The sequence below is a fragment of the Zonotrichia leucophrys genome, chromosome 19 (genome assembly GCF_028769735.1).
Source record: "Zonotrichia leucophrys gambelii isolate GWCS_2022_RI chromosome 19, RI_Zleu_2.0, whole genome shotgun sequence".
Classification (NCBI taxonomy): domain Eukaryota; kingdom Metazoa; phylum Chordata; class Aves; order Passeriformes; family Passerellidae; genus Zonotrichia; species Zonotrichia leucophrys.
The window spans coordinates 3767879-3787649 of NC_088188.1; the positions used below are offsets into that span (position 1 = coordinate 3767879).

At 44.3% G+C, this 19771-nt stretch overlaps 1 protein-coding gene across 3 annotated transcripts in view; it reads right to left on the reverse strand.

Moving 5' to 3' along the window:
- The window catches only part of SPNS2 (SPNS lysolipid transporter 2, sphingosine-1-phosphate), a 137074-nt gene that overhangs the window by 20105 nt on the left and 97198 nt on the right, over positions 1-19771 (reverse strand). For 2 of the 3 annotated variants that reach the window (XR_010442383.1, XM_064729244.1), the window contains exons 9-10: positions 18509-18574; positions 10480-10578 (exon numbers count right to left, since the gene is read on the reverse strand). Coding sequence is in view for 1 of the 3 variants with exons in the window: in XM_064729244.1 (XP_064585314.1) it covers positions 10480-10578; positions 18509-18574 (165 nt within the window). In the remaining 2 variants the exon portion in view is untranslated. The remainder of the gene's footprint in view (positions 1-10479; positions 10579-18508; positions 18575-19771) is intronic. The other variant, XR_010442384.1, reaches the window with a different exon arrangement.

Genomic DNA, 19771 nt, shown 5'->3' on the forward strand with positions numbered 1-19771 from the left:
ATGAAAAGCTTTTGCTAGAACTCACTAAAATGTAATGCATATCTGTAGCTAAAACTTCCACATTTTAATATTTACTGCCCAGCAAACAATTTTACTCTCCATAAATCCAACAGAGAGGCAGCAGCAGTTGGGGTGGGTCTCAAGGCATTGGGTATTTAAATGTCCAGCTCTGTTTTTATCCATGACCTTTTGTTGGGGGAGAAACACTAATTTATACCAAAAGACTGCAGGGAATTTGGAACAAAAAATCCTGCTGCTGTGCACACACACAAATCAGCTCCAGAAATAGTCAAAGCTTGTGCAGCAACTTCAAAACTGCCACTGGTAATGGAAAAGTTGGAGTCAAACACAACCTACAAGCAAGTTCTGACATCCAAGGCTTAAATCTTGACAGTGAAAAGAAGAACTGTCACATGCAGGAGAAATCACCAGCTCACACTCTGCAGTGACCTGGAAGGTAAATGTGAGTGAGGAGATGCCTGACCAACAGAAGGTGCCAGGAGGATGATGCTCATGGGGTTCCAAAGAATAGTGGGTGTGTTTTAGATACATAAAGAATTGAAGGGTTTTAGCCTCATTTCTCTGTTTCATTCCCCGCCCTAGAAAGGATGAGGAGAACATTTCAGTGCTTGGGATATAGAAGAGTTCTAGTCCTCTCAAAAATAACTTTATTCACAGTGTAAAACACATGAAGAAAAACAAAAGAGTGTTGCAAACAATTCTGATGTGAGACTCAAGGAAAATAAAGTGACCATTAGTCAGAGAGATTTATTAAAAACAGCAACAAGACTTGAATGTGACAAGGATGCACCACAGGACAGTAGCAGAATGTGCTCTGCATTCAGGGACATCAGCTGGTCATTAATTCCCTTTTGTATCCACACATCTTAATTCCAAACATTTCCCTTACTCTTCATTATGAACCAGAGTTTGGCATCGAGTCAATGTCTCTGTCAGGCTGCAATAGCCAGAATTGAGAATATTCTAAAACAGAAATCTAGACATCCTAAAGCACTTTTCATTTTGGGGAATGGATACAATTATTCTCTAAAAGGACCAGATAATAAATCACTTGATAAATTGACATGGTAAGTCAGCAGCAGAGGAAGAAAAGCCATGCATGTGGTTCTGATTGCTTTCTCCATGGATGGCATGACATTCTAGGCTAAAAACAGCTTTGAAAGTGTAAAGTCTCCAAAAGATAAATCTCCCAGTGCAGTTTGTCTCACACCTTCCCTTCTAATGCAACAAATTGTCTTGACCTTTTCTAGCAACAAATCATGTTATTATTAAATCTGCTGTATTTTTCATTTTTAACCAAACACATTCTGCAAATGCACAGTTTAGAAAAAAACACCTTTCCTCCCTTTCAAGATATAATTCTTTCCACCAAGCCTGCTGGGCTTCCTCACCCAGGTTCCATATAATTCACTCCCCAGTGTCTTAGTCTCTAAACTCTAGGATTTTACCAGGTCCATATTTATATATATATTATTATATATATATATAAAATATATTTTTTATATATAGATTTTTGCTGTTAGCAGTCACTGCTCCCTGTCAGTTTGTTCCAAACCACCTGCTAAGGCTGGAACTTTGGCATCTCCTCTCAAGAGGACACAGGGCATAATTACAGACCCAGGCTCCAAGAATGACACACCGTTTGCCAAATGCTCTGCTCTCTCTGTACTGCCAGTTTTGGGTTTTCCTTGCCATGACAGCATCCTGAGCTGGCCAACTGTGATTTGGCAGGACCCAACCAAGCATAATTTCTGGTGTCTTCTCTCTAAGATGAGTAACAAACTGCGGGGGCTGCACGTGGCCGGTGCCAGCCCTGCAGCACGCAGTCGTGTGTGGGATTCCTTCCTTTGTTCCTCCAGCTGGGAGCTGCCAAAAAGCTTCAAAACATCTCTGCAGAACGTGGGGGTGGAAAATCAAGAGGGAAGTCCTGTTGCTGCTCTGCAGTCTAATCACAAGTCTTTGATACCAGCTGTAAGAGCCTGAATGAGAGATGCAGTGAAAATGCAGTTTATTGTATCCAAGGTGTTACAGCAGTCCAGGTTGTGGGTGACAGAGCTGTGCCCACAGCTGTCAGCTCCAGCTGCAGGGAGGCCTGGAGACCCTGAGTTTAGGTTACAATGCATTATAGACTTTGGTTTTGGTTACAATGCATTCTATACTTTTCTTTGCTGAGCATTTTAATACAGTAGAACCAATCTATACCTTAACTTTTACCTACAGCCTATCATAGCTACTGTAATTACCATATTCATGTTACTGTTCTCCAATCACTAACAGTCAGTACATCACAGTTTAAGACAGAAGTTGTTTTTCAGTTTTCTTGCAGTGGAAAATTCTGAGACTTTTTTCTGCTTGCAACATGGGCAGGCTTGTTTGCCTGTGCTCTCTTTCTGCTTGGTAAAAACATCTTCTTGTTTGGGGTGGGTTTATCCTTTGCTCTAAGCCATAAAAACCCCTTCTAACTAACACACCCTTTGCCTCCTTGGTTATCCAGTGAGACTGGCTCAGCAATTCTTTTCTTCTATATCAAAACTTGATTCCATCTCTATTCCTTCTTCAGATTCTACATTCAAAAATCTTTATGCTAAGCACACATATCTGTGAGACTTTCTTGTCAAACTTTCATCCTTCCCAACAACCAGCCTAGCTGTGAAATTCACATCTCCTCCCTGGCTGTGCAGCACAGAGCTCAGAGCAAGAGGAATGACTTTGCTGAATAAACCCAGCTCGAGGCTCTTTCCCAGCAGAACAGGACAGTGTGTGCTCAGCTGGATGGAGTCCAGTTGCAGACAGCTCCTGCTTTCTGGAGAAGCAGCAGTGCAGCTGCAGTGGGCACATCCCAGCCCCAAATCCCCACCTGGTCTCCATCTGAGTGCAGGAGACAGCAGGGGAACAAAGGGAAACTTCATTGCTGTCTTGGGAGGAGTGGTGTGTGCTTTGGAACAGGCTGCAGGCCATGGAGACAGAGGTGCCAAGGTGGGCTGGAGCCCAAGGTGGCATCTGGATTCCATGCTCTGTCTCTCCTGAACAGTCTGGGTGGGTAAATTAACTGGTTTATTAATGACACAGTGTAATGGTAACAACATCTCCAAAATCACTGTTTCATTTCCTCCTCTCTTGTTGCTGAGTCAATATCTCAATTCCTCTGCAGTTGGCTTCTCTAAGTTTCTGATGTTGCCACTTGGGCACAAATCCTGCTACATAACAGAGTCTTTCTGGCACAAATATCTGATTTTCATGATTACCAGTTTGATACGAGCCAGGTTCTCCCTGGCTGATCATTTCAGTACAGTTCCCTAACACAGTATTCCCTGTAACCCCACAGTGGTTTGAGATCCACCCACTCTCAAGTCAGAGTGAATATGAAAGGTTTCTTTAATTTTCTAAAAAAATGGATTATGAATGAAAATGAAGCTGAGAAAGCAAAAAGGAGGGATTTTATAAAGTAAACAATTTGCTGGGCCTGGGGGAGCAGAAGAGTTTATACTGCATTAAATGGCATGAGGAACACTTTATAATAAGAGGAAGTAAACCTCTTTTTTTAATGATATTTTCCCCCTCCCAGGATGACCAGGCTGCATTGAATATATGGTGCTGCCTTGAAAAAGGCTACAGTAAATTCAGATACTCCATAGGGATGCTGCTTACTGTGCCAGGACATGGATTTGGTACATCAGAGCAATATCTGCCCCATTTGCCCTGAGAGGGTTGAAAGTCTCTTTTCCTCAGTAATTGGATTTTGTAAGTTGAGACCAGCCTTTCTCTGAGCCCAGCCAGAGATGCCTCTTGCATGGGGAATGTGAAGGAACTCGGTGAGCCAGGCAGGTGGATGTGTAGGGATGGATGGGGGTGCCCGTTCCCGTGCAGAAACAGGAGTGGGGCACAGAACCTTCAGCAGAATCCCCATCCCCACCTCTCCTGGCTGCACGGGCCCCTTCCCTGTCTGCATATCCCACAACAGCAAAGGGAATCCTTGTGTTGAAGAGAATCTGGACACATTCTGAAAGGTGCTCAGCACCATGAAATCTGCCCATCTTGGGAGAGTGCAGGAGCCTTGGCAGCTCAAAGAAAACATTTATTCAAGGAGGTTTTCAGTGCACAGAGGAGTGACAGAGCAGATGAGACAGAGCTTGAAATACTCGAGTGCAACAATGACCTCCTTTGGATTTCTGGGCTTTCTCTACTGAGATACTTTCACCTACATTAAACATTTATCAAAAATACTGAGAACCTGAACATCTAACAAAGTCATGAACATGACAGATGCACAGAACTCTGAAAAAACACCAAAGCAGGCTGTGAACCCTGGGTACAGAGCATTTTAGAGATGGAAAGTCATTTGGTATTTTATTAACAGACTTAAACTTTATCTGTTCCTGACTCATCAGAAGTGGGAAGCTTGTTAGCTCGGTGCAATGAGGAGATCAATCCCATGAGGACTGGTCTCCAGGTGCTTAATTCTCCTCTTCTTTTGCAGCTGACAGCTATGTCAAAAATTTGGCCTTTCAGTGCACTATGAAAAAGGCTTTTAATTACTAAGGACCAGAGAAATCTTCAACTTAAAGTTACTGCTTCAAGAAGCAGGTAATAAGGAGGAGGGGCTGGAGGTTCTCACCCTCACATCATTTCCCTGGCAAGCACAGGGGATGTTCAGACCAGCAAGGCCAAGTCCCATTTTACCCACCACAGTGTGAGTATGAACAACACAAGCATGAACGTGTGGAGAGGTCTCTGCAGGAGGAGTGCTGCCATCAGGGTCACACCACACCTGTCAGGCAGCTGAGACTTGGGACAGAAGGAACAATAAAAACCATAAATGTGTATCACAATTCATCTACCGGCTCTATCAGGTGATGGGAGATGATGCTCATACAGACTCATGTACACTATATTAGAACAAGCTGCAAAAGGCAACAAGTTCCATCCTCAGCAGTGGGATATCTCCTGATGCTCCATGAACCAGAGAGGGATGGCAGGATGTTGTATTTGCTGGGAAATGTCACAACAAACACAGGAATGATGAATCTGATTCCATGTTCTCAGAAGGCTAATTTATTACTTTATGATACTAAGTTGTATTAAAGATACTATACTGAATATACTAAAGAATACAGAAAGGATACTTGCTGAATACTATAAAGATAAAATAATGAAAACTCCTGACTCTTTCCAGAGTCAACACAGCTTGGCCCTGATTGGCCAAAGAGTGAAAACAACTCCCACCACAACCCAAACAATCACCTGTGGGTAAACAATCTCCAAACACATTCCACATGTGAGGACAACACAGGAGAAGCAAATGAGATAAAAATTGCTTTTTTTTTCTCTGAGGCTTCTCAGCTTCCCAGGAGAAAAACCCTGGGAGAAAGGATTTTTTTCGAAGAATGTCAATGTCACAGCAGGGCAGTATTTTGCATTTTTGTTTCAGGACACTGCTGCCTCCTTGACCTTGAGCTGTGCAACCCCCAGCAGGCACCTAATGGGCCATGTGTGAGGAATGGCTGCATGGGTCAGCCAGGGACAGAACACCCAGACTGCAGCTCACATCAACCACCCACTTCATTGCTATACCCTGTTTTTAAGTCAGACAGAAGTGGATTTGACTGCCAGTGGGCTGAGGTCTGTTCTAGTCTAGCAAACTAAGCTGGGAAAAGTGTCCTTCCAGAGTAAGCATGTCCTACTCTGAAGCAGCCATAGCATTTTAAGCCATAAAATATGAATTTTAAACCATAATACATGAATTCTACTCTCTCAGGCAGGCAAGTGTTTACACATAGAGCTACTTTCCATACAGATATACTTGGTGAGGTAAACACCTTCAAACCAAATCAACAAAAAGGCTGTTTCAAACTGGGCCAAGACCCTGTGAAATCTGCACCTCCAGGTATAACTTTCATTAAAAAGTATCTTAATTGCTGCATTTACCACAGTTTTCCTTGCCTTGCCCCTAATGAAATTCTGATCTGCTTGCCCTGATACTCTGCACCAGGGATAATTAACACTGCTCTGCTAACTACTTGCTAAAGGAAGGTCATTACTATTCTTGCTGCTTAAATAGCTCATTAGGTTTATCAACCTGCTCAGAGGAAAGCTGGGGAAGGAGAAAAGTGAAGGTGCCAAGGCTGGAGGTGGTGTCCCTCCAGTGAAACTGGAACAGCCCAAGAGGGCAGGAGAGATGGAGCCACCATCAGAGGAGTCCAGGGAGCAGTGCTGGTCCATCCAAGGTGCTCCTGGAGGAGAGCCACCTCTGGCACTTCAGAACATCCTCTCACAGGCTGATGTGGCCGGGTGACAAGGAGATACTGACTGGTTTTCATCCTCAGACCCTCTGAACAGCTGCACAGAGGGGATGAGAAGGAGTTGAAGCAACCAGCAGCAGGGCAGTGAGGGCAGTGTGTGCCCACCTGCCTGGCACACAGGGACAGCACTGCCTGCAGCAGGTCCTGCTGGCATCACTGGCAAGGGTGGAAGAGCAAAGTGCTCAGCAAATCACAAACGTGGAAGAGAAAGAAGGAAAGGAAAAGGAAGGGAGGGAGGGAGGAAGGAAGGAAGGAAGGAAGGGGCGGAAGGAAGGGGCGGAAGGAAGGAAGGGAAAGGAAAAACAAAAGAAAGAAAGAAAGACCCAAGCCACAGCCTTGAAATAAAACCCTCCTTCTGCCTGCATTCAGATTTCCAGAAGCAGAAGAGCAGTCAGAAAGTACAGGGGGATACAGGAAGGATGATGCAAACCCTGAGCAGTGAAACAGGTTCATGCCTGTGCACAGATGGACACAGGAGCATGGACTTACAGTTGTTTTATTTTAAAGGGCAACCAAGATCAAACCAGAATTAGTGATACAAAGAGCTGAGTTGTGAAGCAGCCTGACAAGAGTTAACTATTTCACATGCTGCTGCCACTGCCCTCCACTTGCTCTTCTGAGCCTGAAATGCTGCCTCGGCAGCAGGTGAAGACCTTTATAGGATATTCAACATTAATGGTGGGATTTGGGGCATTTCCCTTAACACTTCTGTGCTCCAGCAATCGTGGGAGTGGTCAGAGACAGAAAAGTACTACACACATTTGGGTGCAATGCACTGAGCAGGTGAGATTTCTCACCTGCTGCCTCAAGAATAAAGTGTGGGGTGACTCTGGAGGTGTTAAAAAGGAGTTATTTAAACTACAGGTTGGTTATCACAAAATCCTGAAAAAAGTTACAGCTCTCTAGGAATAAAAGCTGTCTCATCTACTGAACTTCTGCAGCAATGTCTATTCCTATTTGGAAATGAGCAGGCAGTGCTGATTTACAGTAAATTATCTCAGAGCTTGCCATGTAGTGAAGCTTTATGCAAATTGCAGCTGCCACCCTAAAGCTGTATTTGCATAACTCCTTTGTAAGTCAATCTGAAGCCTTTTTATCACAATAAAAGTTATCAATATTTAAAGAGACATGAAAAATAGCCACACATATGTGCTCCCTGCCACTTAGCTTTTAAGCACTAATGTGTATTTGCTGCTTTGGGTGGTTTAAGGAGCTGCAGTGCAAGATTTGGAATGGGTGAAGTGACAGAAAGTCTGAGTGTGACCCTGAGCTCCAGGACACACCACAGAGCACAGCAGGAACTGCACACCTGAGGCTGATCAGCACCTTCTGTGTTGTATACAGGGATTTTAAGATCAATGCCACATTTATTGGTATCCAGCAGAGATAACTGCCTGCCACAGCTTGGTCCTACAAGGACAAGGGTCCCCAGTTCTTTATTAAGAGCATTGCTGGAGGGAATCTCACTATAAACTCACCAAAAGCATGTAGGATTCCAGCCATGTTTGATCAAAGCACTGCTCATTTAGTGAGGGAACTCCAGGGAATTCTGTGAGCAGTTGGCAGACACAGCAGATCCCAGGTGAACCCAGGGGATCAGGAGGTTGAGTTTCACCATCCTGAGCCTGCCTGTTACTGCAGCTCACAGAATCATTAAGGTTGGAAAAGATCCCTGAGATGGTCAAGTCCAACCTGTGATTGAATATCACCTTGTAAACCAGAGCAGAGCACTGAGTGCCACATCCAGTCATTCCCTGGACACCTCCAGGGCCTTCTGCTGCTCTCCTTCAAAACCCATTCCTGCTCCTGGTCTGCCTTGTGAAGGTCTGGAGCCACAGCAGTGGGAGCTGATGCCCTCAGGGTGGGGATTCCCAGAACTGTGGGAATTAGGATCCCAAATTTCCCCTAAATCCAGCAGGAGCAGGTTCCTCAGCCCTCACAGACTGCCCTGAAAACCCTGGTCAGAATCTGGGCCCCTTCTGCAGCCTGCCCAGCTGGGGCTCAGTGCTGCATGGGGTTTCTCCATCCTGCACTGCAGCTGGACAGTTCCTGTGCTTTGTAACACCCAGGGGCAGTGCCTGCCTTAGCTGTGGTGCAGAAGTTGGCTGTCCTTTCACTTTAAATAGTATTTGTTTTCTGCGTTATGTGGAGCTGGAGCTGAGCTTTCAGCTCTGGTAGCAGAGGGAGGATGAATCAGCCCAGCCAGAAAAGAGCTGCACAAAGGGATGCTGGTTCCCATCATGGCATGAGGGCTTCACTCCTCCTCCTCTGCACAGAGCCTTGGACCTGCCTCACCTCCTCCCAAATCACAACTGCCCGACAATTACAGCATTAGAAAAGGAAAATAATTCAAAAATAATAACCAATAATTCAGAAATAATTTAAAATAGTAACAAATATTTTCTCAATCTAAAGAAAGCCTAATTTGCAGCTATTAAATTGAGGCTATACATATTTTAGCCAGAAATCCTTAACTCACAACTTGCTTGATCTCTGAATACCAGGAGGGCAAGGCACATTATTTCTACAACCAAAGACCTTTTATTTTTAATCCATGACATCAAAGAGCCCCAGGCAACTTTCAAGAATAATTGCAATCATTCAGGGCCCTGGGAATTCCTCTTGGACATCCCTCTTCTGTAAGGGAAAGGCTGAACATGCAGCAGTCACCTGAGGCAGCCTGGCCTGCCCCAGCCCTGCCTGAATCCTTCTCCTCTCCCACACTCCCCACATCATGCTCTGCTTGAAGCAGCCTCTCCTGCAATTCCTTTCTTTTTCTGCCACCTTCAAATAACTTCTAAAATAAGATTGTTTCTCCCCAGGTGCCCAGAACATTGAAGTAAATAAAGAGTTAAGCTAAATCGAGCATTTTTATTCTCTTGAGAGATTTCTCATTTCTTTGGTCTTCTCACTCTTATCTCTATCTGCCTTTTCCTGTGTGCTTCAGAGAGCTGCAGAGCAGCCACAGCACTGCCACTCAAAAGTAAACATTGATGTATATTTAAACAGATATACTCACAAAATTAAGTAGATATAAATAAATATGTGTAGCTGCACACACTGGTGTCTGCAGGATGAATAGATGAGCAATGATGGTTGTAAAAAATAAAAAAGCCCCACAGCCCCCAGCAGCTGTGTGTGAGCTGGAGGAACACATCAAAGTCCTGTCTCTCAGGAGATGGGACCAGTGGAGATCCCAGTTACATCCCTGGAAGCAGCACTTTCAACACACCAGGAACAAGGTCACTTATGGATTTCTGTGGGAGCTACTGTATTTTATAAATGATGATCTGTGATCTCTGCAACTCCATGCATCAAACTGAAGGAAAAAGACATTTCCCCAGTATATCCAGATTTCTTTTCCTCATTACATTTCCCAGGCCTTTTATTTCCAACTGTGAATGTTCTCTGAGTGGCAGATTTTGGAGCTGGGTCTCTTGTTCTGTTCTGCAGCAGGACAAGGGTGGCATGGGAAGGGAGATCCTCAGTCAGACCAAGGCCAGCCACTGCAGCAGTCACAGAAAGGAACCCAAAGTGAGCACCCCAGGAAGGAACACAACCAAAACCCTGTTTGGGCACTGCCCAGGCTCCCCAGGGCATGGCCACGGCCCCAGGGCTGCCAGAGCTCAGGAGAGTTTGGACACTGCTCTCAGGGATGCCCAGGGTGGGATTGTTGGTGTGTCTGTGCAGGGCCAGGAGCTGGACTGCATGATCCTTGTCAGCTCCTTCCAGCCCAGAATATTCTGTGGTTCTGTGATTTACTGTCACACAAAGCAGGTACAGCTGTGTCTTGCTGCCCATAAACAGATATTTGGTTTCTGAGGCCAGTTAACAGCTAAACATACACAAGACTCTTCCAGCCTAATTTCTCTGGGCCCCATGTCCACACCACAGCAAGAACCCTCTCTCTTTCCAGAGCTGGAAACACCTCAGGCTACAAAGATGTGGTAGTTTATTTCCCACACCCAGGTAGTCCCCCCTGGCTTGAACTGCAGCTCACAACAACCCAACCAGGTAAAGGAAGTGGCACTGCTCTGCAGCACTTCCCATTCTGCTGACAAACACAGGCCTTCCTTCCCAGCAGGACCTAACCTGGCATTTCAGAGGAGCAGTTTGGAAACCAGAGCAAACCCTGCCAGAGCCTGCTGTGAGCACTTACAAATCCAATGAGATAAGGACTGCCAGCATCTCCCAGGAGGTGTGAAGTGAAACTCTGCAAGGCCACTGCGGTTGCTCGGCGAGTTGGAATGACCACGTACTGCAGAGAAGGGGAAAGAAAAACAAAAACAGGTAAAAAAAGCTGAAATAAGAACCTGCCCATCTGCCTTGTACTGCTCAGGGCTGCACAAAACAAACCCAGACAGAGCACTGGCCAGTCCATGGCTGGCTCAGGCAGCTGGGAGCCCCAGATACCCTCTGAGGGCTGAGGGAAGGAAGCTTTGCCCTCTCTGCTCCACTCTCAGCTTGCATTATCAGCTTTGCCCACAAGACACTTTGCTGCTGCTCCTCAGACTGCATTTTGCTTTGCTGGTGGGAAGAATAATATTTAAAGTTGCTCAACTGTTGGGGAAGGTCAAACAGGAAAGCCTTATAAATATGATTGTCTGGCAAAAGATTCTGAGAATATGGAAACTATAAGCGAGATTGAAATGAAAGCAAGCTTTGAGATACCTCAGTTACTGAACAACAGGAAAACAATGGTGTGGCTGCTGAAGGTGATCCCCTTTTGATGGAACAACACCCTCTGCTTGCAGACAGGCCCAAGGGTCAGAGCAGACCCTACAGCTTGGCAGAAGGGGCCCAAAGAGGAGTTTTTAGGGTTTAAAATGTAACACAGTGTGGTAATGTAGTGATTCTTATAGGCTGTATGGAAATGCTATAGGATTTGTATCTTGTACTACATTGGTTAGTGAGAATGAGAATATTCAGCACAGAAGAAGATTTATGGTATTGTAACAGGAACCTCGCTCTCTCATCCTCTCTTTACCACACTCTTGCCTTCCCTCTTTACTTTTCTCTCAGCCCTGCTCTGAGCTGTGTTTGGCAGCTCCCAGCAGGGCCCTGCCCCCAGGCCCTTTGCAATGAACCCCAAGTTCCAAGCCCTGGTTTCAGAGATCTCTGCTCTCTGTCCATCCCCACCATCCCACCCTTGATGCTCCCCCACTCAACCACCAGCCTTGCAATCAAGGACTCTGCTGTAACCTGGGAAATTTGGTTTATTCCATAACAAAAGTTTCCTAAACTACCAGCAATCCACATCAGTATGAAAGGTCATGGTCACACATCCTCCCTTCCCACTCCATCTCTAGCCACTTCACATTTTTCTCAAAAATTTGTGATTCCATTTGTGACAAGTGACAAAGTCACCTTAGGAAAATTTTCCACAGCCAAGATCGTGTATTTTGGTCTGCACTCCTCTAATAGGACATGACACCCTTAGCCAGGTCATGCAGAATCAGTCAGATTACACAGGAGCAGTGGAAAACACAAATTACTTCCCCATGAAGGGACTAGAGCTCACAGATAACAAAGCCTTAACCACAGAAGGGGATGAAAAATTAAAAAATAAAAAAACCCAGCAACTCCCTGTCCTGTGGAATGACCTTAATTTTATAATTCACTTTTTAGAGGCAGAAGAAAGTAATTGTCTCTGGCATAAATTGTTAAAGACACTGGCTAAGGACATCTGTCCACATATCCCAGTTTATGAATTGATCCTGTCTTGATTTAAAGGCTGGAAGTAATGAAGAATTCAATAGGTCTCTGAATCCAAGTGAGCATTGTTTCTGCCTGTAAGCACTGATCTCACTGTGCCTTTTGCAGTGCCTCTGACAGGAATGAGTCTTGTTCAGCCCTTTGGAGACCATGATCCCTTTTATTTAACCCCTTTCTCTCTGATGGGCTGCCTCCATATTTCTTTAGAACTCCTGGAATCCTTTCCCAAAGTAATTTATAAATGAAATGTGACATTTCAGGAATGGCCAGAGATACACACAGAGATCCTTTACCTGGACTGGCAGGGAGGGCTCACTCAGGGCACAGGACTAAAGCACATTGCAGTGCCTGAACTGTTCCTCACAGGGCAGGGGAGCTGCCCTGTCTGCAGTGGAAAGAATCACCAGAAAACCAGAAACAAAACAAAGAGCACTGAGAAAATCCACACTAAAATAGAACTGATGCCTATTTAAAATTATCATCTCATTCCAAGCACAGACAACTCTGAATTATGGCTAAAATTAAATGCTTTTCCTTAGGGTTTACCATGTGTGATCAGATGACCTGCCAATGCACACTGCTGATGCACTTTCATGCCATGTATTAAGCAGGCACCCTGTTCAACTTCTTTTGAGCAGGATAAGTTCAGATCCAGAGCACCCACCCAGCTGTGGATGTCAGGCCCTGCCCTCCTTTTGCATCCAGGAACTCAGAACATGACTTGAAGGGAGAAATCCCAAGAGGAAAATTAGCTCTAAACTTCATTAGAGACACAGAAATGTGCTGCAGGTCAGGATGTGAACAGTAGGAGAGCCCCACAATTCATTCCCACTCCCCCAAGAGGCAGATAATGGATGCAACCTGGATAGACCAGACAGAAGAAAGAATTAAAATTAAGAGTGAGTTATTTTTGTTCTTCCCACCTGGCCCAGTTCACACAGGGGCAGTGGAGAAATTGCAAGTTCTGCAAGAGCTCTTTGGGAAAGGGCATCTGAGTAGATAAAGTGAAATTCTACCCAATTCAAGATGTGAAACACAACATTTAAAATCTAAAAAAAAATCTTTCTGTAAAGTTTATGTTAATCTGGAGAAAATAATCTGCCTGGTTCTGTATTCTATCCATTTTTGTAGCAAAAGGACAAAAGAGATGGCACATTTATTAAACATTTACCACTTTCAGGGAGTGGCAGTGAATTGATGCTAATTAGAGGAAGAAATCTTAATGATACCTGTATCATATGTGTGCATGCATATATAAATATTTATACACATGAATACACATTTATATATGTGTATATATAATTACACTCTAATATATTCTAATATGAATATATTAGACATAATTTTGCATGTGTAGCTGTATTATGCAAACACAGTTTTGCAAATTAGGAGTACAGTTTCCGGCCTAACTGTAGAAGTTATTGATGGTTTAAACACCATGAAGTGCTAAAATTTGGTATATTTGGTCTGGAATTCAAGAGAGAAATGCCTCCCTCAAAGCAAAAACCCAACATGTAGCTAGCAAAGAACATGATCTCCTTGAAAAACATATTGGAAAGAAAGAAAAAAAAAGCTTAAACCAGAAGCTCCAAAAAACAACAAAAAATACTCCACCCTATCCCTACTTAAATAAACATTTTGTTCTGATGGACAGGAAGCAGTTGGTAGCAAACATCTTCTGTTCTTGGAAGACAGAAGTAAATTATACCTCTAAATGGGCATTTCAATACTAAAATAGACCTAAATTCAAACCATGCACAGCCTGGTTTGGACATCCCACAGAAACTGGAGGTGGGAGAGCCACAGCAGCCAAGGAGGAAATCTGTGGGATTGCCCTGGCTCATCCCTGATTCCAGGTTCAGCACAGGGATGGGCAGGGTGGCTGACCAAGCAGCTCTGCTCTTTAAATAGAGCTTCAGAAAGCCAGGGATGGCTGCTGACATCTCCTTCCTGTGATGAAACCAGCAGGAGATGGTCTGAAAAAAGATAATGGGGAAAGCCAAGGAGAGATCACCCTTCTCCCAGGAAAAGGCCACGAGCCAAAGAGGGAGGTTCTGATGTGTGACCATGTTCACAGGGGTCTGAGGATGAGGGAAGAGATGAGGATCTGACTCCATGTTTCAGAAGGCTTGATTTATTATTTTATGATATATATTACATTCAAGCTGTACTAAAAGAATAGAAGAAAGGATTTCATCGGAAAGCTGGCTAAGAATAGAATAGCAAAGAATGATAACAAAGGTTTGTGGCTCGGACAGAGAGTCCAAGCCACCTGACTGTGATTGGCCATTAATTAAAAACAGCCAACATGGGTCAATCACAGATGCACCTGTTGCATTCCACAGCAGCAGATAATCAATGTTTACATTTTGTTCCTGAGGCCTCTCAGCTTCTCAGGAGGAAAAATCCTAAAGAAAGGATTTTTCATAAAAGATGTCTGCAACACTGATGTTTATGTGTAAGTTTGAATAGAAACTCTACTCTCTCCAACACTCTGCTGCCTTTTCTGGGTCAGGACAATCCAAACTGGCCTCTTTCAGCACCAAAGACAAAGAAAACATGCACTAGCACTGTTCAGCCACTGACAGAACCTGGAATAACCCAGTTGTCCCTGCTGCTCAGAAAAGGGAAGGCTGGGATCCAGAGAGACCCTCCACAAAAGCCAGGCAGACACTAAAAAAATTACTAAAATTTTTTAGACACTAAAAAAATGTCTAAAAAAATGACTCCTAAATGAAGAGAAAGGAGGCTGCAGTGGTTTCCAGCTCCCAGCACCATGGAGCAGAACACCTCCACCTGCAGCCCTTGGATGGTTTGGGCTGGGCTGTGTTCCCCCATTCCCAGGCATTCCTCACCTGCCTTCAAATCTAACCTGCAGCACTTGGGGTATTGTGTGGAGACACTCAGAGAAACAACAAGAACCTCTGGAAATGCAATTTATCTTTGGCTATAAAAATAGGGCAGCATTTTGTACTAAATAAATAACTGGGTTTTATTTTTAGGGAAGGTAATCAGAATAAAAGCAACATTCCTACGTGCCTATGGCACAGCTGAGCACCACTCTATGCCTGTTTCAAGCCTAAAGGAAGACTCTGACTGCACAACAAAGCATCAAAGCAGCTTCTCCATGGCAGGTCATGACCATTTAGAAAGAACTGGTGTTTTAAAAGAAAACAGAAATATGCAGAGCAATTTTTTTTGCATGAATGTCAGGACTATGAATAAACTGGAGGATGGCTTTTCTCAGCAAAGTCCTAAAGAGACTGTGATTGAAATAGAGGCACTTTAAATTGCTTCGTGGCTCTTACACAAAAATTCCAAGCCCCTGTCCATCATCTCTGCTTTTGAGATGGGGTATGGATGAAACCCCCACTATTAGCTCCAGATTCCCAAAAACCCCACACACTGCACATGTCCCAGAGTGCTCCACACTTGCCTGCTGCACTGAAGCTCATTCATTGTTGCTGTTATGAGGCAGTTTTAATGCTACTTTGGGGTTCTGGTAATTTTAAGGCCAATTTGCAAAGATGGCTGATGAAATCTGTTTCATAATTAGCAAGCTCCACACAAAACATCCCCCCTTTCCCCAAGCACCATCTGAGCATGTGCCTGGGAGGAGATATGGAGAGTTGTGCTCAGGAGAATCAGGGCTGTTTTGTACAGATTTGCATTCAGAACAAAATCAGCCTTTCAGGATCTCAGGCAGGGCAGAGCTCTGCAGCACTGACAGCTTATCAGAGCCAGCACTTGGCACCTTGGGCTGCAGAAAATACAGGAGCAGGGGAGGCAATGCAAGCACACAGCTAGGAAGAGCCAACAATTAAATTGGAAGATAATAAGCAAACATCCTTGTTTTGCCACGGAAATTAAACTTGCAAAGCCTCTGGAGGTCCTTAACAACTTGCCCAATAGGATTCTTAAGCAGTCATGGGATCTGTAAAACTTGGGAAAGCTGTGAGAGATCATCTGGGAGGCAGTTTCCAAAAAGCCTCACTCCTGGCATAATGAAATCGGTGTTCAAGCAGTATTGAGAGCTTTTATCCATGAAAACAGGGTAATATTTATGTATAGGATGAAAGTGTTGTTAAGCTTACGCTAATAATGCTTTTAAACTCCTTCCCAGCCTCAGGCAAGAACAGACACACTTCTGATTACACCAAATAAATAGTAATCAGGAAAATTAATTTGCCAAACATACAAAGTGCATCTGCTAAAGCATTTCCCCATCTTCGTCTGGCAAGGACTTCCCACCCAGCTGTGTCAAACGTGGCTGCAGCCTTGGCTCTCACCTGTTGTCAGCCTGAGCCCCCTCTCATCCCCTGTGTGCTCTGTCTGCTCTCCAGCCTCTCTGCTTCCAGCTCTGGCCTCATCTAAGTGATGTTTACATTTATTTCTTTAAAACTTTCACACATCCACTCATGCTGTTAATGCATCAAGCTGGGCATTATATACAACACTTAGTCCATTTTCCAAAACAGACCAGGGAACAGTGAGCTGAAAAGCTGGCAGCAATTACCAAAATCCATTTTTCAACATGGCTTTAGTTTCTTTGCTGTATTTTGGAAAATTGAGCTATTATTTCCAATCATTTCTTATGGAACTCTTTTGCACCAAAGCAACATAAATAACTGCAAATGCATCCCTACAAAATGCAAGTGACTATAGGATGCTGGTAAGACAGATGGCAAATCCTATAAAAGCTGTTAAAAAGCCACAGGATATTGAAGTCACATTGAAATCAACACAAAAAACCTCTGTAATTAAATGGGACAATGATGGCAGCCCTAATACCCTTGATATAACAGAGCAGTTGGTTGAAAATATCTTTTGGGGTTACCTTGAGACAGCACAGGTCAAATTTCAGGTCTGTCTCTGGCCCAGATTTTCTGGAAGACCTTGAACATGCCTGACAGGATCCTCCCTCCTGGCTGGGATCACCTCAGCTGAGCCCTCACCTGTGCCAGCCAATGTTAAGAAGGGCATAAACCAGCTGCTATTTAAACCTCTCCCCTAATTCTGAGTGGAGAGAGCTGGGATTGCTCCTGGGAACACCACAGCCAGGAGCAGGATGCAGCAGGAAGCTCTGGCAGGAGGCAGGAATGAGCAGCTACACACTGTCTGTCACTTCTTCCTCAGCACAGCTGTCTCCAGGCTGCACATCTGGGCAAGTGCTGAGATCCCAATTATGAATGGCCACAGCAGCCTTGAACTCAGCACAAGCTGCAAAAGCCCAGGGAAGCCCCACAAAGCTCTGTCCCACCACTGCTGACCTGGCAGGAGGAGCTTTGGGCATTAAAAGTACACCCAGAGTACACTGACAACCTTTGTTTCTCTGAGCTTTACCCACACTGAGAGGAGTGGATTGAACCACCCACCCCAGCTCTCAAAGCGTTCCCTGCACAAAGGAGTGAAAGATGGAAAGTTCATCAGGCAATGCAGTGATGGCAACTGCAGAGCTACTTCAAAATATAAACACAGCCTTCAACTTCAACATAAACACAGCTTAAGCACAGAGGCTTGGAGTTCTTTGCTGAATCAATACATCAACACCATTATCTTTGCATCTCAGAATACTGAACCTGATTGTTTCCTTGCTGGTGTTTGCATAACCAGCAAATACAAGTCAAGGGAGTTTTCTATTGATGCCAGACTGATTATATTTTTAGTTCTGTCAACAAGCTGACAAAAGACCTCAGGAAAGTCCTGTAATGCTCCTGTGCCTCAGTGCCTTTCTTTTCATACAATCAGCAACACCTCCTTCACAACAGGGCTTCAACAAAGTTATGTTTGATGGGCTCTGATGGAAACCTCTACAAAACATGCAGAGCTCTTGAACAAATGTCCAGACTATTTCATGTGAAAATGGGGCTGCTGAGGTCAGCTTGATTTAAAAGACTTAAAAAGCTCTGTGGTGGAGAAAGAATAGAAAATGAAGGACATGAGTTGAAAAGTCCCTGACAGTTTCCTCTCGGACAAGGTGAACATGGTCCAAAAATTCTTTATACTTTCTTTTCCTCTCTGCTCTCCCAGAGGTGGGCTTCTATTGTGTATGTGTTGAATGGTAGGTAGATGGGCTGCCTTTGTGGTCACAGGAGGGAGGGAAGGATTTCCTATAGCAGAACAAAGCTGAGTTATTGCTAACAAAGCCCACAGCCATGCTGACGGTTAGGAAAAGCTGCCTGAATTCTCTGCATGTGGGGTTTTGCACAAACTTAAAATTTTGGGAAATTATTTGAATTCAGAAATGTTGTCCTTTCTGGACATCTCTCCCTGGTGCTCAGAACAAAGGACAAAAAAGATCTTTTTTCTTTCTTTCTCCCTATGTCACTTTTCAGTAAGCAAAAATAATAATGAAAACCAGAAAAGGCTAAAGTAGGGATGAGGATCTAGAAGAAATTGTGAACTTCAGGTTGCTCTTGCAAGTTGCCAAACTGCTCTGAGCACAGAAAGATGCTGTTCCAAAGTGCACTCACCATTAGTATGTCTGCTGTGATAGCCCAGTTTGAGAACAGAAGAGTTTCTCCGATAAAAATGCAAATCTGTTGTAACAAAACACACAAAAAGGAGAAGATTTATTCACTTGACATTCAGAGGAAAAATAACCTGCCACAAACTTTCTTTTGTTGCTTATTTTTCTCATACCTACACAGCACACTCCTTGTTGCTGTTGTGGTTTATCCTGACTATCAAGAAACCATAGACTTGTATCAGAGCTCTAGAGGGCTGAAATGTTGTTATTGTAAACTAAGTTTATGATCTACAGAGCAGCTAAATTAAAGGCTGACACATTTGATTTTAGAAGAACATGAAAAACCAGCATGAAGAGACAGCCCCAGGCTTGCATACTTAGAATCACAGAATTGTTGAGGTTGGAAAAGCCCTTTAAGGATCATCAAGTCCAGCTTGCACTATTCTTTCTCAAAAAGCCAGTTAGAAAAGGCAAGAAAGCCACAGCTCCCCAAAGCACAGCTATTTCCATTCCTGGGAACCAAGTTTTGTGTTCAGCTCTGCAGCAGAGCAGCTGAGGTTCTCTGCAGAGAGCTGAGGATCCCTTCCCTCCCTGACAGCCTCACACAGGTAATATCTGTCCAGTGGAGACTGGAACTGACTCTGGCCTTTGCTACATCATTGTCTTGTGGTGAGATGCAATCCTTGGCTCTCTGGAGATGGTCAGCAAGAGCCATTAAAAGCCACAGAGCTGCAGGAGAGGCAGCTGTGCCATGATGTGACCACTGGCACTGTCCTTCCCACACACCCTGAGGTTGCCCAAACCCCTCAGACCACCCCATCACTGCCAGGAATAATGTGCTTTATTTAGCAAGTCTTTTGCACTGACCTACAGAAACTTCCTCTATTTGTTTCTAAAACTGTCTTTGTTTCCCAAATACTTTCCCTCCCTATCCCCTTTTTCTGTGACTGGATCTGCTTCCTCTGTGATGGTGTCTGAGCCAGTCATTGCAGCCCAGCTGGTCAGTTAGAAAACCTCTATTTCCATTTTCCCACTGCCCATGAGATTGGCTCTCCCTGGAAATGACAACTGCCAAGGTAAGAACACATTCAATAAACCAAGGTGCTCTCAGGAGCTGAAGCCATGTGTCCCATGGGTACCAGATTCATACTCAGACCTGCTCTGAAATCTGTCCTGATACAGCTTTGCAGCTGCTCTTGCTGGGTTCTGTGGCTGGAGAGACCAAAGTGAGCTTGGCAACAATGGAATCACACTTCTCAATGCAGCA